Below are 27,624 nucleotides of genomic sequence, written 5' to 3'. Positions count from 1 at the left end.
CCCTGGGCCAGGACCCAGAGTAGTGGGTGGGTCTGGGTGCCCCCTTGCCCCAATTGCCACTGAGGAAGTGGCTGGGCAGTAGACTGCTGTTCCCCCAGAATGGGGGAGAACTGAGTGTGACACAGCAAAAGGGCTGTGTCCTGAAGAAGACGCCACAGTCCTTGGAGTAACATGGGTCCACGAGCAAAGGTGACGGTGGGTGAGACACCACCAGAAGAGGGCACACTAGCTAGCAGAGCTGATCCCTGGGACATCCAGCAGGAGACGCTGCAGTGGTGAGTCACACCCCATTACACTGAGCTATAACAGATCTTGTACAGACACATCTACTGTTGATTTAAAGATGTCAGTTGATGGAGAATCCACTAAATTCCTAAGTAAATTATCACCGTAGTAAATTATCCTCGCCTGTTAAAATTTTCAGTTGCTCATCACATATTTTAACTTCTAATCCTTGTTTCTCTTCTCTGTATTTGCTCTAGTTTTTCTCTAATCCCATTACATGTGTGGGCACCAAGTCTGCAAACAATATTACACCTGCCCTGTGTCTGATACTTTACCTCCATCGTTTTGCAGATGATTCCTCCTGCATATACATTTGAGAAATGCTTGGTGTGGCATTACATGCTATGCTCATAATTGTTACGCTTTATATTCAAGTTCCATTTATAAATAGTTTATGACAGGTTAATAAATTATTACTAGATGTTTTAATAAAAGCTTAATCCATTGTTCTGCAGCCCAGCTGGTCAATAGGTTGCTTCTAACGATCTTTTAATATGTTTTACTGATGTACTTTTAGCTATCTACTACTCCTGTCAGTAACATGGTTATAACATCTAGTAGTCTTTTAATAACCCTTTAAAATCATTTATAAATTAAACATTGATATAAAGTGTGACCCTCATAACAGTATGTAATTTGCCATCTACTACAACCATATGTCTCTCTGGACTCATTTGTCAGTCTCCAGATATAAATTAGGGGGTAGCTATCTGGATAGTTTTTTTCCTGTACCAAAATGTTAGACTTCATTAATAATAAGCAGTCACATTTACAGATGTCAGATCAGATTAAGTGTCCAGTATTTTCCTAGTTCTTCCTTGATCCCATTTTTGCTTCTTGTTGTCCTTTTTCCTCCCTCAGCTCCTTTTTTGCCTAGATATTATTTAGTTCTTTAGTCTAGGGACTGCATCTTAGATTTGGCACAATGGGGTTCTGATTGAGACCTCGAGGGTGGAACCCTAATACAAACAATAGGTAATAATAGTCATCCTTTATACTAACCCAACAGTATAACTGAGATCAGATTCTGACCCAGTCTAGTTTCACCTCTCGTTTACACTTGTGCAACCCTTTAACTTACTGGGATCACATGCATAGGAATAACAAAGAGCGGGATTTGGCTTGGTATATTTAGTACTTTCTAGAAGATGGAGGGAGAGGGTGGGACATAAAAGTAAATCAATAGAAATGATCCCTGGCAGAGAGGAAAACATGCCAGGGCAATTTACATGCATCCTCTACAAGTGAGGAGCAAGTGCTGTTCAGTAGGGATCAAAGGTCAGGAGACTTTTTTTAGAATAGGTGATGCTATCCCTTTAAAAAAGGCTCGGAGGAAGCTTGTTCTGATCTCTGATTGGAGGAACTGAGGCCTGTCTCCAGAAATCAGAGTAATCCTGGGTGATTTTATCCCACTCCACTTCCCTAAATCTGTTGCTATTGCTGCTTTGCATGGGGATTAAAGGGCCGGCAGTAGATTATGTAGATGCAGTTGCTGCAGAGCTCCCTCAAGTCTTTTCCATTCCTGCAAGGCACATAAGCTAGACGGGACCCAGTGATCACCTTGGCAGCCATGGGACAGCTTCTCCCGAGTTTTCCCTCTCAGTAACTCCAGCATATTCTTTGCAAACTTTTATCTGCAGCTGTTGGGTGGAAGACTGTGCAGTCCCAGTGGAGCTTTTCTCCATTTGGACAGGGACGGTGCGGACTGACGGCACAGGGTGGCAGCAGCATGCAGGCTTAAGTGTCCCCAGGACTCTGCTCCCCAACCCCACTCCCCAGCAAGACACTATGCTGGGGCCTGTCTGGACAATGCTGGGACCTCCATAGAGTGGCAAACGTGGCTGGGAATCTGTCTCTATACAGCTAGTCCTGTTGCTGATGGTCTTTGCCTGGAGGATGGTGCCAGGAGCCATTCTGTGGCTTTTCCTCTCACTCAGCTGCCTCTTGCCTTCTGCTAAGTCCCAGGCAAAGATACCACTGGAAATGTAAGTGTTTCCCCCATGCATCATACCCCTTTACCCACATACTCCTTTGCCCTCTATGATCCTCTGCCCTTCACTGTCTACTTCCCTCTTCTGCTACTGGTGCCCCAGTCCCTGCTCTGCCATTCATCATCCCTTTTCTTTCAGTGTTCCTTTGTAACCAGCAGCAGTCCCTTCCCTTAAAGAGACACCCACCTCCCCACCTTCCAGAGATGTCATTTGTCTGGGGGACGACAGAGTTTTAATTGTACTCTTTGCATGGAGTATTTCTTTGACCTGATTTTTGCCCTAGATGCAAAATCTCGCTTCACCACCAGGTCCAAGCCACATTGGGAATCATTCCCATGGACCTGGGCTCACAGACAGAAAAGGATTGTTCTTAAAGTGTACAGAATAGCCTAGTGGACTGGCACTCAGAAGACCTGAGTTAAATTCTTAGCTCTGCCACTGGCCTACTCAGTGACCATGGGCGAGTCAGGTCCTTCCCTGTGCCTTAGTTTCCCCATTGATAAACTGGGGATCATGATACTGACCCCCTTTGTGTAGTGCTCTGAGATCTGAAAATAAAAAGTACGAGATAAGAGCTAGGTGTTGTTATTTGTTGTAGTCTCTAGTCCATTTCCTTAGCTCTGTTTGATGCACCAGAAGGAGCAGGCAAACGTGATAGAAAGACAGCCCCTGATCTCTTGGGCAGCTGGAGACCAATCTGGTTGCTGGGACAAATTTGAGCTGCCTCAAAGGTGCACTTATTTTATGCTGGTGTGTAACATCCTCCTAGGACAGGGCTGTAGCACTGGTGCTCTGTGATATGTCTGAAGTACTTGAGTGAAGATGTGTCATTCTGGCCATCTTCATACATAAGATCCAAATTGTCTTACAGTTCCTAGTACTTCTATATAGTACTGGTACTATCCCCTTACACTGGCTCTGTATAATATTACTCCAAAGGCTTACATAGCAATAACTATTATGCACACATGTGCAGTATATGTATGCACTGTACACACACACACATATTTTAGTGTAGGGTGGCGTGCCGGTCATATCACCCGTCTCTGTTTCCTTTCCCTATTTGTAAAATGGGGATTATGAATCTAATGTTCCTTTATAAAATCCTGTGAAATCGGCAAATGAAAAGCACGTTAGAAATGCAAAGTCTTCATAGCATTATTGTATTGTGTGTGCTCTGCATTTGTATGCAGGTTTTCATACATGTAGCTGTGCATGGACTTTTTTGTGCAAAGGTTTTAGTATGTGTTTGCAGACTTGTGTATGTGCCATACTTGTGTGCGTGCATTTGTGCATGCACTCTGAGGGGAAGGAAAATGCGTGTACCTCTCCTCAGCATCATGGATGGGTAGCCAAAGGCTGACACCATGCTACAAAGTAAGTCCTGCATTGGTGACAAATCTTTCTTTGGCAGGTTGCCATGATACTAATATCTGAATATATAGAGTTAAAAGTATTGGACCTCGCTAAGCTGATTTAAGCAACTTAACTACTTTAAGGTTAAAAATATATTGGTGTAGAATTTTTTATGCTACAGTTTGTTTGAAAGGGAAGAGATTTGGATATTTCTGCATTACTCAGAGGGAGGAAAACCTGCTTCTCATGTGATGGCTGAAAGAAATGACATTGTGCTGGAGAAACAGTTACATGAACTAAACTATTGAAGAAAGCTTACATCTCTTTCTGAGATCAAGAGGAGTGTTTTGCATTCAAACAGCTCAAGGCCTCTCTCAAAAGATTCCATCCGTGGAATCCTTCATCTGTTTACCAAGAAACCCACATTTTCATCGCCACCCTTGGGGGCTTAACCCTGGGCATCTCATAACATTTTATCATGGACTTTATCCTGGCTGCTGCATGATGAAATCTTAATAATTATGGTTATTAAATCACAATAACCAGGTAGCTACTGACATTTCAAGGCTTTCCCCTCCGAGGGACAATTCTGCATATTATCTGGGGTTGTGGGAGCCTGCAGTCACAGAAGAAGTTTTGATGCAATCTGGTGAATATGAGTTTGGTTCTTTGTCCTCTTCTCTCAATCATTTAACAAAGACAACTACCTCAGATTCACCAAAATGCACCTAGCCCTCCAGCAGCCCCCAGGCTCCCAGCTTATGTGAAAAATAATTGTCCAGTGCCCTTCTTGGGTCCCCATTTATTTCTGACCCCTATTTACCTACAGGAATCCTCCTTTTACACTGCTCTGATGAGAAGTCCCTGTATGCCGCCAGTTGCCTGACTTATCCCTCTCTTATAATTGTCCCTAATGAGTCTTCTCATGACTCCCCATGGCTCTTCTCGTCTTTCTGGTCTTCCATTTGTCACCCTGTAGTTCCCCAGCTCTGTCCCCATGACTCCCCATTTCTATCCTCACGCTTCTTCCTAACTCCCTGGCCAGCACTGTCCTCCTCTTTGCCTGCAGGAAATGTAGATTCTCCAGCACCCCAAGTGCTACACGTAGCTTCAAGAAACCCAGCAGAGAGGCAGCCAACAGGGCTAGAGAGGCAGCCGGAGAGCAGTCAATAGAGATGCTGCTGTCCTCTGAACACAGCTGTGCCACAGCTGCCTGCCCATTGCCACAGTCCCAGGATATTTCCTGGGAGTCTTCCAATCCCAAGCATTCAGAAATCATGGGATTGCCTTAAAAATCATATAGTTTTTTTAATAGTAATTTCAGGTTCTTTTATTTATTTCCTAGTGATGGAGCTTTTAGGATTCACATTTTCAAGCTTTTCTTTTGCAAATGTGAGGGCTAGAAACTTTTGTTTCTTCTCTTTTTAATGAAAGCTCCGAGATTCTCATGCAATCACATGATTCCAGGAGCCCTGGCTTTCAGAACAAACACCAAATATCACAAGACTTGATAAAATCAAGAGAGATAGTAACACTGCTGCAGTTACCTGGGCAGGCTAGGCAACCTCCCAGAAACCCTTTGTGTAGCTTTCCTATCATCATCATCCTATGGGTGAGAAAGCAGCTTTTGTGACTGTTAGTAAATTTTCATGCCAACATTAAATGGCTTGTACAGACAAGTTGTTCAATGAGCTGCTTCAGGGGGTTATTGAGTTAAATAATGAGATAAGGGTAATCAGATCTCATGCTTCAGGACATCAGCTGATCACCATAAAAGTCTGGAAGGAATTCTTCCCCACCCCCATGCATTACACAATAGGAAAAGTGTTTATTTGTTTTTAGCTTTTCTCTGGCCAGAAGCAAGCTAGTGGGTTTGTCAGAATAAGGGTCTGAGATGGGAAAGTGAATCTTGTCTTCCTAGCGAATTCAAATATTCAGTATTGTTTTCAGTGTATATAAAAAAAAGATGACTGTGGCTGACAAAACAGGATGCAGAAACCAATAAACTGACCCATAATAGCCAGAAATACTGAGTTGCTTCCATTTATTTCAGTGGGAGCAGGATCACACACAGAGGTTAAAAAATTGATGTTTCAGTGCTTGATTTACCATGCCATTGCACTAGTTTTTTATGGTGGTGGAATGCCATTGATTTTAACTGCATTATACTCTACTGGCATTACAAAGAGAAGAAATCAGGCCCTCTGGGTTTAAAGGTTTCATAGAACTGGGAAGAATCCCTCTGAAAATTATAGGTAAGAATACTCCATAAGTAACTGGTTTGTTCTGATAAGGGGAGACAGCCATGTGTTCTGTAAAGAAGTAGATACCTCCTAAGTGAATCCCTGTATAAGGAACTGAGTGTAGGTGGAACATCTTAACATGATTCCTGATTAAGTATTCTGACAATTACTGCAGCCATATATGCTAATTTGGAGAGGAGGCAATATCTTTAAGCTGAGCCTGCATGCACCACCCTTACGACCTCTGTGTGGTATTGCTATTGTCTGTTATTTATAGGATGGCATACATGTGCAAGGTACTTGACAGAGAGAGAAACTGTGGCCCAGAATCTGCTCCCAGTTTACACCCGTGTCAGTCCAGCATACCTTCACTGAAAGCAATTGCATGCCTTGGATTCACACTGGAGTAACTGAGATCACAGCTTGGCTCGTTGTCCCTACCACAAAAAGTGCATGGTCTAAGGGCTGAATCCTGAGATCTTTACCCTGTTATAACTCAGATTTTACTTGGTCTTTACTCAAGCAAACTCCTGTTAGAGTCAATAATGACTGAATAAGAACCCCAAAACTTGGCACCGTTAAAACAGCCTAATGGTAAGGAAAGACCAGGGTGCAGAGTGGGCCACAGAGATGATGGTTTCCCACTACTGTTGTGTGTTTCACTAGCAGTTCAAAAAGAAAACATGTTATCACTGTTTCTACAGTGTCATAGGTGTGCTCGGTGAATGCATGCATGGGGAGACAGGAAGTGATACATGCCTGCATGACTGTTGCCCTTTGATGCAGCTTATCTACCTGATGTGCTAATACTGCTGGTTTTCCTCTTTTTCCACTTTAGGGTGAAGTCCTGGGCAGATGCCTTTGGTGGGGAGATATATTCCATCATGACAAAGTATTCAGGCTCGCTCCTTTTACAGAAGGTAGGCTATACCTGCAAGGAGCTTTGCTGGTTTCAGATTTCCCTCCTCTGTATCTTCTTTCTCTGTGTGTGCCCTGGGGATCAATTGTAGAAGGACAACACTAGGGGTACGTTTACACTACAGGGTAATTTCGAATTAACTTAAACCGGTTTTATAAAACAGATATTATAAAGTCGATTGCACGCGTCCACACTAGGCACATTAATTCGGCGGTGTGTGTCCATGGTCCGAGGCTAGCATTGATTTCCGGAGCGTTGCACTGTGGGTAGCTATTCCATAGCTATCCCACAGTTCCCGCAGTCTCCCCTGCCCCTTGGAATTCTGGGTTGAGATCCCAATGCCTGATGGGGCAAAAATCATTGTTGCGGGTGGTTCTGGGTACAGCCTCACCCCTCCCTTCCTGAAAGCAGCAGACAACCATTTCGCGCCTTTTTTCCTGGGTGAACTGAAAGCAAACGCCATAGCACAGCAAGCATGGACCCTGCTCAGATCAATAGCGCAATCGTGGACGTTGTAAACACCTCACGCATTCTCGTGCAGTCTATGGTGAACCATGAACTGCAAAGGCAGGCGAGGAGGAGGCAGCTACGGCAGCGCGGCGACAAGAGTGATGAGGACATGGACACTGATTTCTCCCTAACCGCGGGCCCCTGCGCTTTGGAGCTCCTGTTGGTAATAGGGGAGGTTCTACCCATTGAACACCGATTTTGAGCCTGGGAAACAAGCACAGACTGGTGGAACCGCATAGTTTTGCAGATGTGGGACGATTCGCAGTGGCTATGAAACTTTCGCATGCGTAAGAGCACTTCCTTTGAACTTTGTGACTTGCTTTCCCCTGCCCTGAAACACCATAATACCAAGATGAGAGCAGCCCTCACAGTGGAGAAGCGAATGGCAATAGCCCTTTGGAAGCTTGCAACACCAGACATCTACCGGTCAGTCGGGAATCAATTTGGAGTGGGAAAATCTACTGTGGGAGCTGCTGTGTTGCAAGTAGCCAAAGCAATCATTAAGCTGCAGCTACAAAAGGTTGTGACTCTGGGAGACGTGCAGGTCATAGTGGATGGCTTTGCTGCAATGGGATTCCCTAACTGTGGAGGGGCGATAGATGGAACCCATATCCCTATCTTGGCACCGGAGCACCAGGGCACCCAGTACATAAACCGCAAGGGGTACTTTTCAATGATGCTGCAAGCACTGGTGGATCACAAGGGACATTTCACCAACATCCACATGGGATGGCCAGGAAGAGTTCATGACGCTCGCGTATTCAGAAGCACTGCTCTGTTTAAACTGCTGCAGCAAGGGAATTACTTCCTAGAGCAGAAAATAACAGTTGGGGGTGTTGAAATGCCTGTCGTTATCCTGGGTGACCCAGCCTACCCCTTGATGCCATGGCTCATGAAGCCATACACAGGCAGCCTGGAGAGTGGTCAGGAGCTGTTCAACTACAGGCTGAGCAAGTGCAGGATGGTGGTAGAATGTGCATTTGGCCGTTTAAAGGCTCGCTGGCAAACGTTACTCACTCACTCAGACCTCAGCCAAACCAATGTCCCCTTTGTTATTGCTGCTTGCTGTGTGCTCCACAATCTCTGTGAAAGTAAGGGGGAGACCTTTATGACGGGGTGGGAGGCTGAGGCAAATCACCTGGCCGCTGATTACGCGCAGCCAGACACCAGGGCGATTAGAAGAGCTCACCAGGAAGTGGTGCGCATCAGAGAAGCCTTGAAAACAAGTTTAATCACGGGCCAGGGTACGGTGTGACTGCTGTGTTTGTTTCCCCTTCATGAACCTCCCCCCCTTTATTGACTCTTCCTGTAAGCAACCCACCCTCCCCCTTCGATTAAAGCTTGCTTATGGAAATAAAGTCACTATCATTTAAAAAGCATGTATTCTTTCTTAAAAGTCATTCCCTGTAAGCAACCCACTCTCTCCCTTCGATTACAGCTTGCTTATGGAAATAAAGTCACTATCGTTTAAAAAGCATGTATTCTTTATTAAAAGTCATTCCCTGTAAGCAACCCACCCTCCCCCTTCGTTTAAAAAGCATGTAATTATAAAAAGAGGAAGAGAATTACCAAGGTATCCCGGGAGTGGTTTGGGAGGAGGATAGGAGGGAAGGAAAAGGCCATTAAGCACATTTCAATGTAATGACCAGCCTTTTGGTTGGATTGTCCACGAGGGTGGAGTAGGCTGGTGCACAAAGCCTTCCCCCACGCGTTCTTACACGTCTGGGTGAGGAAGACATGGAACATGGTGAGTAATGAGGGTGGTTAAACATGGGCTGCAGCGGCACTCTGTGACCCCGCTGCTCCTCCTGAAGATCCACCAGATGTCGGAGGATGTCAGTTTGATCACGCAGCAGCTCCAGAGTTGCATCCCGCCACCGCTGATCTTCCTGCCGCCACCTCTCATCTCGAGCGTCTCTCCTGTCCTCATGTTCACTGGCATCTTTCCTGTACTTTGCTACCACGTCCTTCCACTCCCTCAGATGAGCTCTTTCATTGCGGGTTACTTCCATGATTTCTGAGAACATTTCATCTCGCTTCCTCTTCTTCCTCTGCCTTATCTGAGCTAGCCTTCGGGATGGAGTAGGGAGGCTTGAAAAATGTGCAGCTGCATGAGTGGGGGAAAATAGTGATAGAAGGATTATAAAAGATACATTTTACAGAACAATGATTATACTCTTTCACAGTGAACAACAGTATTCACCTTACATAGCACATGTGATTTCACTACAAGGTCGCATTTGGAATCTTTTAATATTGAGTGCCTGCGGCTCTGGTGTAACAGATCAACACAGGCGCAGGTCCGGGCATCACAATTCAGCTTGCATGCTGTCATGGTAAGGCATACTTTCTACCTTTGCTGCTTCTTTCCTGTTAACAAGGAGCAGCAGACGCCAACCCCCGCCCCCAATCCAATTCTCTAGAATTGCTTTACCCCTCCCCCCCACCGCATGGCTGGTATCATGGAAGATCACTGCTAATCACCCACCTTTCTCCTTTCCACCCCCCCCACCCCCCACCACGTGGCTGGTAGCTGGGAAGATTCCTGCTGGCCAAACGCTAAAAAGCTCAGCGCTATCCTTCCTCCCCTCCCCCATCTCTCTGTCCCCTTACTTAAATGCCTTAATTTCAACCAGGTTACCATGAACAATATCACTGCTGAGGATAACAGAGCGAGATAAAGAACGGATGTTTCTTGAATGCCTGCAATCACCGGGACCATACGCAGCTAGGCTTTGTCATGCAATGATACCCAATTACTTGCTACATGCATGGCATGGTAAAGTGTCCTACCATGGTGGACGGAACAAGGCTGCCTTGCCCAGAAACCTTCTGCAAAGGCTTTTGGAGTACCTCCAGGAGCGCTTCATGGAGATGTCCCTGGAGGATTTCCACTCCATCCCCAGACATGTTAACAAACTTTTCCAGTAACTTTACTGGCTGCTAATGCATACAAAGCCCTCATGGCAAATCAATCATTAAAAAACGCTTGTTTTTAAACCATGTTTTATATTTACAAAGGTACACTCACCAGAGGTCGCTTCCATGGCTTCATTGTCTGGGCTAGTGGCTTGGGAGGGCTGGGAGGGTAATTCCGTCTGGGTCACAAAAAGCTCCCGGCTGCTGGGGAGAATGGAGTGCTGTGTGCTCTCTGCAAGCTCTTCCTCCTCTTCCTCTTCCTCATCTTCCCCCTCCGCTGAATCCTCATCCATGGTTGAGATTATAACCCCCACCTCGGAATCCATGGACAAAGGGGGGGGTGGGTAGTGGTGGCACAGCCCCCTAAAATTGCATGCAGCTCAGCGTAGAAGCAGCATGTTTTTGGCCCTGACCCGGATCTTCCATTTGCTGCTTTGGTTTTCTGGTAGGTTTGTCTGAACTCCTTCACTTTCACTCTGCACTGCACTGAGTCCCTGCTGTGGCCTCTCTCTATCATGGTCCTGGAAATTTTTTCAAAAGTTTTTTCATTTCGTCTTTTGGAACGCAGTTCTGTTAGCACTGAATCCTCTCCTCATATAGTGATCAGATCCAGTACCTCCCGTGTGGTCCATGCTGGTGCTCTTTTTCTATTCTCAGGAGACTGCATTGTTACCTGTGCTGATGAGCTCTGCGTGGTCACCTGTGCTGATGAGAGCTCCACACTGGCCAAACAGGAAATGCAATTCAAAAGTTCTCGGAGCTTTTCCTGTATACCTGGCCAGTGCATTAGAGTTCAGGTTCCTGTCCAGAGCGGTCAGTGGTGCACTGTGGGATACCACCCGGAGGCCAATAACTTCGATTTGTGGCCACACTAACCCTAAATTGATATGTTAATATCGATTTTAGCGTTACTCCTCTCGTCGGGGAGGAGTACAGAAATTGATTTAAAGAGCCCTTTAAATCGATATAAAGTGCATTGTAGTGTGGACGGGTACAGCGTTAAATCGATTGAACGCTGTTAAAATCGGTTTAACTGCGTAGTGTGGACCAGGTTTTAGGAAATCTTCACTAACTTTCAAGCTAGGGTGACCAGATGTCCTGATTTTATAGGGACAGTCCCAATTTTGGGGTCTTTTTCTTATATAAGCTCCTATTACCCCCCACCCCGTCCCGATTTTTCACATTTGCTGTCTGGTCACCCTATTTCAAGACCATTTGGATTCATTTCCCAATGCCTACCCTCTAACCTTCATTGGTCCAGGTGGGCTTTGTACCTCTCTCTGATGCTTTCATTGGCTCATTAGCCACTTCAGACTCAGAATTGTCCTCCTAGCTTTTCATATTGTCCATGGGCACTGTTCACCTTTCTCCTCTGACCTCATATCCACCTATTTCCCTTAATGACCATATTCACTCTTCCCCTCCCTTCTTAACTACATATACGTCTACTCCCCCACCTGCTCACTCTACTCCAATATTGCCTTCCTCTCTGTTCCCTGGGCTTTCCCAGCTGGGGCTTTCTTGTTTATTTGTACTTCCTCATCTGTCTTCCTCCCACTGTTCCACTGAGTCACTTCCCTCTCTTTAAATCTTGCTTTAAAATCTGGTTTTCCTCTTTAGTTTAGGACTGATTCTCTGAAGGGCATTGTGAAGCCAGTCCTGAAAGCAGCTGTATACAACTAGATTGCCTTGGAATAAAGAATTGCTCAGCCTACCCTGCCTATCATGCACAGTTCTTTAATCCATGCCCCTGCAACTTCAGCACAGGAATAGCAACCTTCATACCCTCCACTTCTTGCAATTCCAGCTGCTAGGAACATCCTGACTGGCAGCAGCTGGCATAAATGGGTCCAGCTCCAGTGACTTCAGTGGTGTTTGGCCCATTTGCACCAGCAGAGAATTTGGACCATCTTCTTTGTTTCGCTCGGTCAATGAGCTCAGGTAGGAAATGCTGGAACTGGAGAAGCACAGCAAAAATCTGTCTCAAGTTTTTGCTGGAATTAATCAGTTATGAACTAGCACGTAATTATCTGAAATAATGAGCTTGCTTTCATCAGGCCAGCTCCTCTTTTGCTGTCCATGAACTTTTAAGTGATTGAGTTCCAATTGCAGAAGGCTAATTTGAAGTGTGCATGTGTGAGTCTGCATGGGAAGTAGTATATTTTATATGGAACCAGCCAATGCAGAAGCTAGGTGGGCGGGGGAGTGTTCATTGAAATTGCCGGGGGACAGAGTTCTCATCAGAATCCTGGCAGAGAGGCAGTTCAATGAGCCAGATAAAGAACCAACCACATTCTTCATGAACTTACACACAGTGACTCTGCATGCAGGTAGGGTGGGCTTTAGCATAGAGAGCAGTGAGCACCAGACCTGCCTCTTGATCATTGCCATTCCCCTGGCTCTCATTGCCAGAGAGTGGTGGGAGGGAGATTCTCTGTTCTGATTCAGATCTTCCTTCTGTGAAAATCAGCCTCTTTCCATATGGCCACACTCTTGGCTGACTGCCAATGGCTCATTGGCTTGGATGGCCTCTGTATATAGCACTGAGGGTGGGTCTTTGAAAGTGCTCAGCACTGGCCTGTCCCTGCTCCCAGTGAAGCTAATTGTAAACTGAGGAGCAGGGTTCAGCCAGTGCTGAGCATTGTTGAAAATCAACCCCAAGTGGCTGTATGAGCCTGCTGGTGCAATCAGTCTCCCTGTGTTCTGCTTCCAGGCAATAGGTGTCTGTGGTGGAACCTGGCGCCCCTAGTGGATGACAGATATGCAGCCCTGTTATCATCCTCTTCGCCCAATCTCCCAGGGGACTCTGCTCCATTTATGGCCCAGTAAATAACCCATTTCTGGGAATAGGGAGAAGTGAGGGTAGTTTCTACATCAATTTCTGTATTGTAGAAAGGGCTAGTGCTAAGATGCTGTGCCATGATAGTGTCTTTTGTGATAGTGGAAGGCGTTCAGTGCAAGGACACCCAGTAACCTGGGACACCATTGCTTTCCCGACCTGATTGCTGTCCCTGTGAGCTATAGACAGCTTGAGGAGGGGAGGGGAGGGATGATCACAGTCACCCTGTTCGGATTGTCAATAAAAGATTGCACCAAATCCCGCAAAAAACTTACGTGTGATTCTCTCAGAGACAAGACGATTGATTTCTGACTGAAAGACAATTTGATTCTGACCAGCAAATCCAGCCCAGGATTCATGCGGCAGGGGTGGCACCTGTCTTTCCCTGATAGAAGACAGAGCATCTCCCACCCATGAATAGCCACTTTTCACCTGTCCCCATCAAAGATACTGAGCAGTGCACTGATAAAGAGAAGGCAGTATCTGTCTTTCTCTTGTGCACGATGCAGACCTGCTGCACTGCATGCAGATGGACTGTGCTTTGCTTGAAATGGAATACTTGATGTCAGAGTGGGACACTGGTTCAGCGGCGTCTCAGGGGAAGAATGCCACTCACTGAGTCACCATTGTCTCTTCCTGCAGGAACTGGGTTTGATTTCTGATCCAACACAGCCCTGCATACTCTCTCCTTCTCTGAGTCATCTCTCCAAGTCCATTTCTTATCCAGTTTAGACATTACTAGAGAAATACACATGCAGCTCAGACAAGTCAGAATTACCTCTCCCCCCTTGCTCCCTCTTGAATCCTATTATTTTTCCCTCTCGTCCTCGGTTTTCCCCTCTCTTCCTGCTGTGCCCATTTCCCCAGGTCTTTGCTCATCCTCTATCCTGTTAGGAAACTCTAGATCAAACACCATCTTCAGTAATAAGCTTCTTAAAGCAGATAAGCTTGAAGGACTTCAATCTGCATGCTTGACGGGTATAGCTGTGGAGAGAGAGAGAGTAATTTCATGAGGCTAAGATCAGATATCCTCCTAATGCAGTAGTGTGAACAAACCTCTTGAAATAGGTGAAACTTGTTTTCAAAGAGGCCAGACCTACAAACAACTTTGATGTAATCACGCACACACACACACGTGCACCCAGACTCCATTTATGTTTAAGACAGGAGATTTGAATGCACAGAAGTCAGAAAATTCAAATACAAGAGTTTCCAAAGCAACATTGTTGTATTTGAGCTGCATGGCACATTTCACACATGAAATATTTTGGCTTGCTGCTGCAGCATTATAGGTATTTGGGGCGCTTTGCAAACAAATATAAGGACAGGTCCCTTCCCCAGTGGATTTACAATGCAGAGGCCAAATCCTGGAGTTTTTTCTCAATGTTTGCTCACTCCTCACTCAGGCAAAACCCTTACTGAAGTCAATGGGAGTTTTGTCTGTGTAACAACATAGTAAAAACCTGAGTAATAACAATAAGGACAGCAGAATTTGGCCTTGCATTAGGAGCTTGATATCTTTACTATGTAACTAAATTCCTGTTGCTGTTAGCGCCATAATTTTTCATTTTCTGCCTTTTCTATATTTAAATCTTCTATTTCATTAATTAACATTTTGTATGGAATTTCATTGGACGTGTTTGCATGCTTTTGTTGTTTTAAAGAGAGGAAAACTAATAAGGTATTCCCGTCGCAACCCACACCCCCTGCTTCCAATCCTATTGGAGACCTCCAACCTGCACCCATCCCACGAGGCCCAGTAAATCCTTAGGCTGTGTTAGAATTATGATGACACCAGAAAGCAACATGAAGCCCCATTCCTCAGCTAGCAGTGAGCCAGGAACCAGCCAGGACATAGTCACAGCAAATTTTACATGGCCACTAAAGGATGCTTAAAAATTGATTTGCTCTGGTCTGCTGAAATCTCTACCGCAATGCGTTGGCTTTGCTGTGGGAACAGTGGCAAAGCATACATCTTCTTTAGCTTGGGTGGTTCCTTTTCTGTGAGCCCTATTTTGAAAACTTAAATGGGACTGAAATGGTTCACAGGCCTTTTGTATTCAAAGGGGTGAATTTCATACAAATTGCTTTCACCCAAAGAGACAGATTACTTTAAATTAGTCGTTTCTTTTCTTAAGAGTAGTAAAAAACCTGTGCATTATGCAATAAGTAATACTTTCTAATTCCTGCTAACTTCTAGTAATTAGATAAAAAGGGCTGGATCATTCCTGCCCACTGAAAAATCCATGGGAGGAGAAAGCATAGCAGAAGGCCCACAAAACTCCATGAGGCTGACAAAGTACATTTGAAGGGCACCAAAAATCCAGGCTTTGTTTTTCTATGGCTTGTCGAGTTTGCCGGTTATAGAGTCTGCCAGCTGCTCTCTGTTATACAACAGCCACTGCTGAGAATTTCAGTGACCACACAACCCAGCCACATCATGGAAAACTTGGTTGTTCATGGTCTGGAGGACATGTGGATCAGGATTTGACCCTAAGTAACTGAATTACTTACTATTGTTTTTACTGAGAAAAAAAGAGATCAATGAGGGTGAAATCCTGGCTCCATTGAAAAACTGCCATTGACTTCAATGGGCCCAGGATTTCACGCTTACAATATTTAGTTAATTAGAAATTGAAAAATGAATATGTTTCCTAGAACCAATTCATGCTTTCCTTTGTGGCTAAACCCCCTGTTGGCTTCAGCTGGAGATGAGACTGAGTAAGGAGATTACTAAATATTGCAGAATGGACAGAACAGACAAATTAAATAATAAATGTTAAGTGATTTTGCTGGGTGAGGGTGGAATGTCTTTCTCTGACTTAAGTAGTGGCACTGTCAGTGAGTTATGCAATGCTAAGTACTTCAGTGGACTAAATTTTTCGGAGGTTGGAACAGGAACGTATATTTGGCAATGTAAATCATTTCACAGACACAGCAAAGGGTATAGTACTCTGGGTCCTCAGCCTCCCCAGCTTGTGCCGAAGGAGAATCCCAATTAGTTGTTACCATTGTTTTAAAGGAGTGTTGTAGCTTATGAGCATAGACTCTTTTTCTGTTTGTGACTTGTACTCAAGCAACTTACCAGTTTTTCTTCTGTTGGTGGGGGAGGGGTTGTTTTTTGACTCTTTATTATTAAAAAATACTTGCTGAATAATTTCAGCAAGTGAATCTGGGTGGATATGTGATAACCAAGATTCTAAATGTGATCTGTGTTGGTTAGTTTTGATTGAACACAGAAGTCTACCTAGACATTTATAGTGCACTTATCACTATAGTAACTGATCATAATACCTGAGGTCACATGGCATTATTTGCATTCCCTACACGTAGGATGTGAATATTCTTTCAGCAAATAGTCTCTAAAAGTCCTATTAAAATTCACTATTTTCATCAACATTCCGGCCAGTAAAATTATTTTCTAGAATATTTCATGGAACACAAAGGTGAACACAGCCCCAACGAATTCATTGAAATATACAGCTGCTAATGTTGTGCAATATTCTCCCCAGCCACGAGAATTCTAAGGATTGAGTTGTGCACACAATGTGTGGCTGGGCTCTTAATGTACCCTGTGGCTGGTAAACTCAAATGCCCATGGTTATTGATATCCTTTTAACCTCTAATACTGATGTGTCAGAAGCATGCTCAAAATCACTGACAGGAGTGCAAAGTGCCGTTATTACCCTGCTGGAGCGAAAAGGCTGCTGTTCAGCCCTGGGCTGTTGGGAACAATCACTACTCCATATTGTACAACCCCAGCTTATCCACTGCTGATAGTGTTTTCTTCGCACAGAGCATGCAAATGCTAGTATAGTTTTCCCAGCTGTCTTGCATTCCAGAGGGAGATTACTCTGATCTCACAGAGGAGGGCCCTGATTAAAGCCCCCAGAGTAGCAGAGATCAGCTTCTCTGCAGATGAAACTATGACACAGTTAAATGGGACAGGCTGGCAGCAGCTGGGATGAGTCCCGTGATCTCGTCATCATCCAGGGCCTTCCGTCTGTGAGCTGTAAATCTCCTGTTGGTAATGTTGCTGTGCTAACCTTTGCGATCAATCCCGCCTCTTCTTTCCCCCTCCCCATCCAGTCCGGCTACCTAGCAGCAGCAGCATGGACGCAAGGGCTGGAGTTTTTAATCCAGTAAAGCCTTGCTCTGTTAATCATGCCAGACAGAACTAGTAGCTTCCACACGTGCCTGCTGCAAGCTGCGTATATGCTATTTCTGTCCTGCCTCCTCAGCCCTGTCCCCTCCTCAGGGCATTTCAGACTCCACATATGCTCAGTAGCCTTCTCTAAGGATGAGTAAGCTTGTCTAACAATAGGAGCCCTGGTGGTTTATCCCAAAGACATTCAAACCCCTCTCCACATCTTGTAATTGGAAAGGACCCCCAAATCCTCTGCCCCTCACTCATTTTGTATCGTGCTGGAGAGTGAACCTCAGGCTGAGAGCACTGGTGTGCTGCCAATATTTTAAGAAGGGGATCTCACAAAACTTTCTCCACATAGCCTGTTTATAAACCCTGCACCTCCGGGGGCAAGGATGGAGTGCATACACTGCAAAGAGAAAGGCTGAGGGACTATGGGAATCTATTCGTTTTCCCGCTTAAATCAAAACACTCTCATCACCATCGCCGCTAGCGGGATAAGGGCTCTGTCCTTTTTGACAGAGGTTAATCAGATTGTCTCCTTTTGCAGTTTGTTTCCCTTCCTGCTCCCATCTGGTCTGCTCATCTTTCCTCATTGTTTTTAAAGAGAAGACATAAGAACTATCACATCTAATATGGAAACTGCAGGGGTGATTTAGGCACGCACAATATAATTGCCCAGTTTGGAATTTGGACAGAATACTGGGGGTTAAATCTCTATTTTGCATCAAATGTCAGAAAATCTTGAATGACTATGAAGTTGTCAGGACTTTGTCTCAGCCAGTGGAGGGCATCCCCACCTCTAGTGCTCATTAACCCCAAGGCAGAGGAATTGGTTCAGCACTGACTCTGGAACTCAGTCACCATCACCACTGCCTGCACCCCTAGGTTTGTCTGGAAGGTCTCCCAAGTCCCATATAAGCACTGATAAGACCCAGTCTCCCTTGGCTTGTGAGAGTTGACAAGAGCTCAGCTCGAGGTGGCATGGTGGCAGGTATGCATGGCACATATACAGTTATCATTGATGTACATACACATATTGGCAAGTTTTCAAAACTTGGCTTCCATTTTTGCACAGCTTACGGGTGCAAATAACCACAGGCACATTTTTGCATGGGTGTTCATTTGCTGGTGCAGCTGAGATAACTTAGACAACTACAAGCACCTGATGGCACCAGCAAATCAGTTACTTATGCATAGAGGTGTAAATTAACTGCATTATGCACCAGTTATTTGCACAGGTCCAACTGAAGGGAAGAAAGGGGAGGCATAGAAAAGGATAGATGAATATCAGGACCACCCTTTAGATGCATCTCTCCTAGTAACTAGAATGCCCAGCTAATGTAATTGATTCACAACTTTCCTAGTGAATCTTTTATTCAGTGAGGATTTTCTCCTTTCCTTCGTCCAGAAGTACAAAGATGTGGAGCCAACTCTGAAGATCAAGGAGGTGGATGGCTTGGAGCTGGTGAAGAAGTTCTCAGAAGAGATGGAGAGCATGCTGCGCAGAAAAGTAGAAGCTGTTGAGGTACAAACTTGGGAACTTTATGGGGAAATCCCCTTCTTCCAACCACAAAGCTAGAGACACTGAAGGCCAATTTTTAAAGGTATTTAGGCACCTAATGATGTAGATAAGATCCTAGTGGGAGTATAACTGAGATCAGATTCTGACCCAGTCTAATCAATAAGATCCACAATATATAATATAATATAATATATAATATTATATAATAAGATACACAAGTATGGCACATAAAACACCATTTGGTGTTTAAAAAAAAGTAAAGATGGGCCAAAACCACAATGTTTGGATCTGGATCAAAAGGAAACTCTAGGTGTGTTCAGGTCCAGGGTTTTGGTTTGACTCATCAGAGAGCTAGAGACCTTCCATGAAGTTCAGACTCAGATTCAAACTTGGATAACCTTATTAAGGCCCATAACACAGCTACAGTTTATTGTGTGCAGGGCCGGTGCAACTATTTATGTGACCTAGGTGGTCGCCTAGGGCACTAGGATTTGGGGGGTGCCATTTTCTTTGGCAGCGACCATGGCGGCTGGATCTTCGGCCACCCCGGTCACCGTCGGCATTTCGGTGGAGGGAGTTGGGGTAGAGGAGCACAGAGAGGGCTGCCTGCAGCAAGTAAGGAGGGGGCACGCAGGGGAACTCCCTGCCCCAGCTCACCCCTGCCCCACCTCCTCCCCAAGCATACCGTGGCTGCTTCACTTCTCCCACCTCCCAGGCTTGCGGTGCCAATCAGCTTAGGCGCCGCAAGCCTGGGAGGCAGGAGAAGTGAAGCAGCGACGGTGTGCTTGCGCGCAGAGCAGGGGTGATCTGGAGTGGGGGGCGTGCCTCAGGGTGGGGGGGTGGGGAGCTGCCGCAAGGGGGGCACCTCAGGGTGGAGGAGGGGAGCTGCCGCGGGGGAGGGGGTGTGCCTCAGGGCAGGGGCGCAGGAGGGGGGCGCAAGGTGGAAGTTTCGCCTAGGGCGCAAAACATCCTTGCGCTGGCCCTGATTGTGTGATGTTGTAAAAGTGGCTGTGTTTGAGCAGGATTCCATCTTAATCTAAACAAATGATCAGTTGGTGCCCTGAAATATGAGATTTGATAATGCAGATGATTATTTTAGTTTCCATAGCTGGCAAAGTTTACAAATGGTCGTAATATTTCCCTGCCCTTTTAAAAATCCGGTCATCACTCAGTTTGTCTCAGTTCCCTTTATGTTGGTGATAGGCTGAAGGCTGGCTCTGGATTGTCTTTTTCACAAGGCTCCAGTTAAAGTGGAATGAAAACTTCTGGTGTTCTTCTGAATAGAAGTCTCTCTCTATGAATATGTTCAGTGCCACCTACTCATTGTTTGGGGGGACAAAGTCTTAGGAATGAGTAGCTGTGAGTACGTTCCCCAGATTTGAAACTTGCTGCACAGAACTTTAGTTCCTTTATTGGATGCAGGGGAATTTGTAACCTCCCATAGCTTCCTCTGCTGTGCTGAACTAGATCTGAAGTCCGAGTCACTGGGTTTTTCAATATTTTGTGAACAATTCATGCTTCTGAAAAGACTTGTCCGGTGTTTCCCACTCATCCTCCCTCTGTGTGTGTTTGCATTAGAGGCTGGTGGAAGCAGCGGAAGACGCAGATCTGAAACATGAATTCAACTCCTCTCTGGTGGTACGTTCATATCCTTCAATGACAAAGCCCGGGTTCATGTGACAGGGAGCCTCGAAGGAACTGGCCAATAGCCAGGCATGGTCTGCCAATTCCAGGAGTGCCCAGTTATCTAACCATCCCATTCCTAGGCATGTTGGGAATTTCCTTGCCTTCAGAGCACCCAGTAGCACATTAATAACTCACTCCTGTCTCATTAGGAGTCATCCTGATTAAATAAGTGACTCCCATGACAGGTCCAGGGCATGATGGCAGCTCCTCACCCTGCCACAGTGGTAGTAAACTCATGCTGAAGAGCACCCTTCAGATTCTTGCTGCACATGTTGGTGGCAGCTGGGGATATTGCAGAAAGAAAGATGCCGACTCCTTCCACTCCAGACTCTCTGGTACCCCCAGCTGTAGCTAGTTCATGGAATGCCCTTAAAGGTGATCTCCAAAGGAAGATCTCCTGGGAGAAAGGGATGCTTTGTGATCAGCAGGAGAGGAAGTAGAGTTTTAACAGGGGGAATAACAGGGATTCTGAATGATGGATAAGTGGAAACTCTCCATTTCCTCTTGGATTGGTATATTCCACTGTAAACCTCACTTCTTGTCATTTGGCTATAAAAGGCTGGTGGGGCTGGTGAGTTGATCTGATCACAGACTGGCAGTGGTTTGAGCACTGGCCTGCTAAACCCAGGCTTGTGAGTTCAATCCCTGAGGAAGCCATTTAAGGATCTGGGGCAAAAAATCTGTCTGGGGATTGGTCCTGCTTTGAGCAGGGGGTTGGACTAGATGACCTCCTGAGGTCCCTTCCAACCCTGATAGTCTATGATTCTATGACTACCAGGTAAGAGTGATGAATTGACCATTATCAGCTCTACTGGAGCTACTTGAACACATCTGTCAAAGAGCATGGGGTGAAGGATTAAAGATCGAGGCTACGTCTACACTGCACGCTTCTTTCAGTGGAGTGTAGCATATGTTCTCAGGTAATCCCCCTAGCACAGGTTTAAGTAGCAGTGTAGATGGTCGGGTATGGCTTAGACAAGGTGTACAGATATGCCTGAAAGGTATGGCATGTACCCTGGTATATGGCTCTTTACTTGCCCAAGCCATGCCTTCCCATATGCACTGCTGTTTTTAGCTGCAGGAAAAGGCTACAGCAGTGGGGAAAATCTCTGGCAGCAGGGAGGCAGCGAGGAAAGGCTCCGACAGTGGGGAAAGGCTCTACAAGCTCCCTGCTGCTGGAGCCTTTCCCCACTGCAGGGAAGGATTCTGGCAGTGGGGAAGGGCTCCAGAGGAGGGAGGCAGTGGCGAAAAGCAGGGAAAGATTTTTTTTTTCTGGCAGTACTGATAATAAACTCTCTTGCTGTCTTTCCCCTTTCCTCTGTCTCATTGCTCCTCATCAACAGTTTGATTACTACAACTCTCTCCTGATTAATGAAAAGGATGAGAATGATAATTATGTGGAGCTTGGAGACGAATTCATTCTTGAGCCAAATGAGCATTTCAATAATCTGCTGGTGAACACAACGTACAGTGATGTGCAGCTCCCAACCAATGTCTACAACAAAGGTAATAGGGCCCTTGCCTCTGACTTCACAACCCTGTGAGGGGAACCTGGAAACTACAGTGGAATAACAACACAAATAGGAGGGCGGGAAGTGAAAGATAGAGAATAAAGGTTGTACTGTGACTTTAAGGCACTGTCCTTCTGGTGGCAGTGAGGAGCTCTGGGAGGGGACATGCCTACTGCAGCAACGTCATTGCAATTGTGCTTGGTTACTGTCCTCCCTTCTTTGTGCATCCACACATCTGCCAATCACAATCTGGCCTTAAATCAGGAGCTGGCCTATCTCTGTTGGAATTAGTGAGCAAGCTCCTGAAACATGGGGCTGCATAGTCCTTACAAGCTGAGGCTCTTGACCACAATTGTTCTAAAGTTGCTGCCCTCTTCTATTGACATAGCAGGCTGCCACCAGCCACTGGCTCTGTGCCTGCCAGACCATCAATCCTTCTCCTTGTAAACATTTTGGCAGGAAATGCTCCCTTACTTCTGTCTTCTCTCCTATGACTGTCTGTATGTGAGCTCAGCGAAGCTACAGGAGCAAACAGAGGCAGGTGCTGGTGATTATATCCTTAGCGGTTACATGATTCCAGGGCCAATGCAGAGAGAGGTTTTTTTCTCCTAAACATTTTTAAATGAATTTCATGCTGAGCTGACAGCCCTAAGGACTATAATCTGGGGCACAAAAGATCCATGTGTTCCATAAACACCCGTTCCCTGGGAGGTCTCCGATCCAACTACTGACCATACTCAGCCCTGCTTAGCCTCTAAAACCACATGACTTCAGCTACTTAAACCAGGTCATCTATCATCATGCAAGCAGCCAAGCCTCTAACCCAGTGATACTCAGACTGAGACTTGGGAGCTGCAAGTGGCTCTTTAATGCGTCTCCTGAAGCTCTTTGCAGCACGTGATATTAAAACAGTGTGATTTAATTATTAACCAATCTAAGTTATTAACCAGTCATGAAGATTTTACTCTGTTACTAACCAATTGTATTTGGTAAAATAATAATATTTGTTCAGTCATTTTGTTGTGAGAATAATATATATTCAATGAAACAATGAATTCACACCACTGTGGCTCTTTTGTGTAACATTGGTCGCTAATTTGGTGCCTGAACCACTGAGGTCTGAGTGTCACTGCTCTAGCCCTTCACTTACAGACACTCGTGAGTCCCAGGATTTTTTTGGCCTACAGTGATTCCCTTTTAAAGCTTCGCTATCATTATTGTTATGTTGTTAGATTTAGAAATTATATACACCCTGCAAAGTTCAAAAGCTTCAGAGGGTTTTATTGCAAAAAGAGGGTTTTGATCAAAGCCTCATTTGTCCTCTTGCTGCTGCTCCATTTTACCCTCTCTGGTGCGGGAGTAGATACCACTACAAGCAGTCTCATGTTAGCCTCAGATGTCTTATGTAAATCTTCAGATTTACACAGGTGTAAGTGAAATCGGGGGTTCAGGCCTTGGGGGAGAAGCAGAGACAGAGGAATGGAATGAAGAAAACCAGGGGAGAGATATCAAAACAGAGAGTAGTAGGAGAAAGATGGAGGGCTTTTAAATCTAAGGGTTTGTCTACACTGGGTAATTGCATCATGTTAAAACATAACTGTAGGAGTCCTGATAACCAGCTCGCAATGTTAAACACTCACTGTAACCAGGGACTGTCATGTTTAACATTGTTTCAGCTGGTTGGCCTACCACAGCCAGCTGTTATGATGATATAACAGACAATCCCTGTCTATACTTGGTGCAACATTGTATTTAATCTTGAGTTAATTACCATAACCCCTTGGGACCCTGTTCTAACTTGATATAAATCAGCCAAGGTAGATAAACCCCAGAAGAGGAAGGGAGATGATGTGTGACCAAGCACCATTGCTAGCGGTAACTTACATTCCAGGGTTTGCTTGAACAGTGAAGACAGTTCCTCTTGCAAGGTTTGTTTTAAAGCCAATTTCAATATGGTATTTGTCATCATGAATGGAGTGACAGTAGTGAGGAATACATGTTGTAACTGTGTTCAGACTATGAAGAATCATTGTATGTACAGGTTCCACACTGTCTGGGTCTCTCTCTTTGTTCTCACCACTCTCCTCTATACTGTGCTTTTTTCCTCCTGTTGCACTCTTTCTTCCTCTCTGCCTATGTTTCCTGGCTCCGCCTTTCCCCACAGACCCTGACATATTGAATGGAGTTTACATGTCAGAAGCCTTGAATCCTATTTTTGTGGACAATTTCCAAAGAGACCCAACCTTGACCTGGCAGTACTTTGGCAGCTCCACAGGATTCTTCAGACTTTACCCAGGTAAAGAGGCTCAGACATTCCTAGCCCTTTCTCTAAAAATCTGGGCAAAACATGAAACTCACCAGGGAAGGGAACACATTGACACAGAACCTGTTCTGGGAAGCCTAGGGATAGGGGGATCATTGCCTTCCATTGCAGAATAGTAAGTATGGATTACATATCGGTCTGGGGATGGATTCCCCAAAAGGGAGACCTCTTGGAAATAACCAACAACCACAGGCTGCTTGAGCTAATTGAACTGGGATGGTGTGTACTAAAGGCACATTCCTGTAAAAGAGTAACACTGGTGGCAATAGAAGACTTTCATTCTCTAGCCACTAGCTACCATACCGGGGAGACAACACAGCCAGTGTGTTGCACCTGTGACACCAAAGGTATTCTGCTTGCCTATATATGTTTCAGGCTGACTGCCTGCTTCAGTGCCATCTGCCCTGAGAAAGTGTGACAAAGCCTTTAGTGCTCAATCTGGGCCACACACCTATCTCTCTTTCTACTTTTTTAAGGTTCTCAGCCTTTCTGTAAGAAAAAAGATACAATATTGTCAACCTCAAGAGATAAAATATCATCAGTCAGATCCCCCAAAAATCATGAGATTGTCCTCCCTCCAAAAAATTTGTTTTTTCCCCAAAAAGGTTATATTGTGGTTTCGGTCTGGCTTTTGATTGTTTTGAACTCCCCCTGCCCATCACCAGTGTGTGTGTGTGACAATCAGTGTTGCCCACTCTCCCATATGTATTGAGTTGCAGGCTGAGGGGAGGGAGTTTAGCTCCCTCATCCTCTCTTGTGAGAATGGTTGGGCTGCTGATGAGAGGGGGAAGAGGGAAGAGCTTTTTCCTGAGCAACTCTAGTTGGTTGCTCAGCCCCAGGAGGCAGGCACATAGGGTAGGCAGCCAATCAGAGGGCTCAAATTCACTAGAGCCTGGAGCTTCTCACATCATCGCCAAACTGGCTTCAACCTCAGCCAAAATCACCTCACTCGTCAAAAAAATCACCACAGTCAACAGCTCTGCAGATATTGGAGAAAGCTGCGTACAAATGGAATAAAGATGAAAGTAAATGCACTCCCTCCCCAATTTTTAAATGTCACTGGGCTGTGCCTGGTGCTTTCAGGAACATTTTGCATAAAAATTAATCAACACATTCAAGGGAATGTGGGAAGGCTAGAAATTAAAGTTAGGAAAGCTTTGTGTGTATTTATCCAATGTGCCTGCTGCTATAACTGCTGGAGCTCTGCTGTTGGCTGTGGGAGTCACATGACCTTGTGAACTAAAATAATGAGGTCTCGGAACTAAGGATAATTGAATGTCTGGTGCCTGCAGGGGTGGGGAGCTGAGGCCTGTTTTCCTGAGTGATTAAGCCACTGAGTCCTCCTTTTGCTGCTCTGTTCAGGGATAAAGTGGATGCCAGATGAGAATGGAGTCATCTCCTTCGACTGCAGGAATCGAGGCTGGTGAGAAATTAGACCCCACCATCTTTCTCTCACCCCCTTTTTCTCCTCTTCTTTTGGAACTTTGATTGACCCTTGTCCTGATTTTTGTCCCCCTCCTTCCTAGTTGGGTTACAGAGATCTGAATGGTGAGTGCACAGACGTCACAGTCCAATGTCTCCAGTGAGGAGTCTAATCAGAGCCTCTGTTGCGCGCTGCTCCTGGGAGAGAGAGAGGATAGATAAACTAGTGTTTAAGCAATCACATTGTAGCATACTGGATTAAAAAGTGTTGTCCATCCCCTTCCAACACCCCTCCCTCCATCTTGGGGTCTAACATCTCATATGGAATCACTGTCAGTGACTCTCTTCTTGATTCCCTCCAATTTTTGAGACTGCAGAACAATGGGATGGGACTGTTCAGAGTCCATCAGTTCCACTCTTTGAATCGGTCAGCTCAGTAGCAGGGATCGCTGTTAAATAACACCAAGTTCCCTCTGTCAGCTGTGTCTGAGCATATCACCTCTGCAGCACTCCCAGCCTTTGCCAGTCCAGTAAACAAGAACCCAGGTCCAACAGAGCACTACTGTTAAACAACAGGACAGCTCCGTCATGGTTATATGAGTGGTACATCCGGCATGGGATAAAGGGTACATTCCCACGTCTGCCACTGCTAGGCTGCTGCTCCAGACAGACATGTTATCGTGGGTCTTGAACAGGGGTAGGCAACCTATGGCATGCGTGCCGAAGGCAGCATGCGAGCTGATTTTCAGTAGCACTCACCCTGCCCAGGTTCTGGCCACCGGTCCGGGGCCTCTGAATTTTAATTTAACTTTAAATGAAGCTTCTTAAACATTTTTTAAAACCTTATTTACTTTACATACAATAATAGTTTAGTTATATATTATAGACTTATAGAAAGAGACCTTCTAAAAACGTTAAAATGTATTACTGGCACACAAAACCTTAAATTAGAGTGAATAAATGAAGACTCGGCACAGCACTTCTGAAAGGTTGCCGACCCCTGGTCTAGAATCAAGAACCTGATATGGCCAATGATATGCCCAGAATTCTGCTTTCCCTGGTCCTCATGTTGTACCAGCTTCTCTTCTTTCCCAATCCTGTAAAGGTACATCCAGGCAGCCACTTCGCCCAAGGACATTATAATCGTGGTGGATATCAGTGGGAGCATGAAGGGTCTGCTGATGACCATTGCCAAACACACCATCATCACCATTTTGGACACTTTGGGGGAAAATGATTTCGTCAATATTATTGCAGTAAGTGTATCCCAGTCTAAATATAAAACACCTCACCCTGTCAATCATGCCTGCCTTTCAGCTCCACTAGCAAACCATGCAGGGATAGCAGTAATATCACTACAGCACTTAGCTCTAGAGTTAGATGGGAATGGGAAACAAAAACAAATCAGCTGTGACAAGTCAGTTGCAAGTACTTTGATGAGTGATCAGCAGGGTAGATGCTAATTCCTTATTCACCCTGTGATTGACAGTAAAAGCTTGTTCATTCCTTTTCCTAGTTTTATTCCTTTTCTTATTGAGACAAAACTTTAGTGATAATACAAGAACTCAGTCTGCAACTATATCATCTTGGTGAGTGACCCTTTCCTATTTCACAGACTAAACCCAGAGGGACGGAGTCAGTACTGGGATGGGGACACTTGGTGCTTCAGGAAGTGATGGTGCTATTTTGATTTATGGCTGTCATCCCTCTGAGTCAGGAATACTCCAGCCTGGTGCTAGGAGGCATTGTGCTGCCGAAGCTGCTCTCTTTCGTGTGAGATGTATAAGCAAAATCCTGACTACTTGTGGTCAAGAAAGATAGCACTTTTCTGAAGAGTAGTGATATTAACTTGTTTATGTCCTGACTGGGATTACCATGATACACCAATCTCTGCACTGACTTCCCATAGAGCAGAGTCCAGGAAAAGGTCAAGCTCCTGATTTTCAAA

At 45.3% G+C, this 27,624-nt stretch overlaps 1 protein-coding gene across 1 annotated transcript in view; it reads left to right on the top strand.

Moving 5' to 3' along the window:
• The first annotated feature begins 2,181 nt into the window (after nt 1-2,181).
• CACNA2D4 (calcium voltage-gated channel auxiliary subunit alpha2delta 4) overlaps nt 2,182-27,624 on the top strand; it is a 163,665-nt gene continuing 138,222 nt past the window's right edge. The window contains exons 1-8 of the mRNA XM_050936309.1: nt 2,182-2,270; nt 6,714-6,795; nt 18,621-18,737; nt 20,313-20,372; nt 21,764-21,926; nt 24,096-24,227; nt 25,617-25,677; nt 26,782-26,932. Coding sequence (XP_050792266.1) covers nt 2,182-2,270; nt 6,714-6,795; nt 18,621-18,737; nt 20,313-20,372; nt 21,764-21,926; nt 24,096-24,227; nt 25,617-25,677; nt 26,782-26,932 — 855 coding nt within the window. The remainder of the gene's footprint in view (nt 2,271-6,713; nt 6,796-18,620; nt 18,738-20,312; nt 20,373-21,763; nt 21,927-24,095; nt 24,228-25,616; nt 25,678-26,781; nt 26,933-27,624) is intronic.

This window comes from Gopherus flavomarginatus, chromosome 1, assembly GCF_025201925.1.
Source record: "Gopherus flavomarginatus isolate rGopFla2 chromosome 1, rGopFla2.mat.asm, whole genome shotgun sequence".
In the NCBI taxonomy this organism is placed as follows: domain Eukaryota; kingdom Metazoa; phylum Chordata; order Testudines; family Testudinidae; genus Gopherus; species Gopherus flavomarginatus.
Note: the sequence above shows the minus strand (reverse complement) of the source record. Positions and strands in the feature narration are given on the sequence as shown.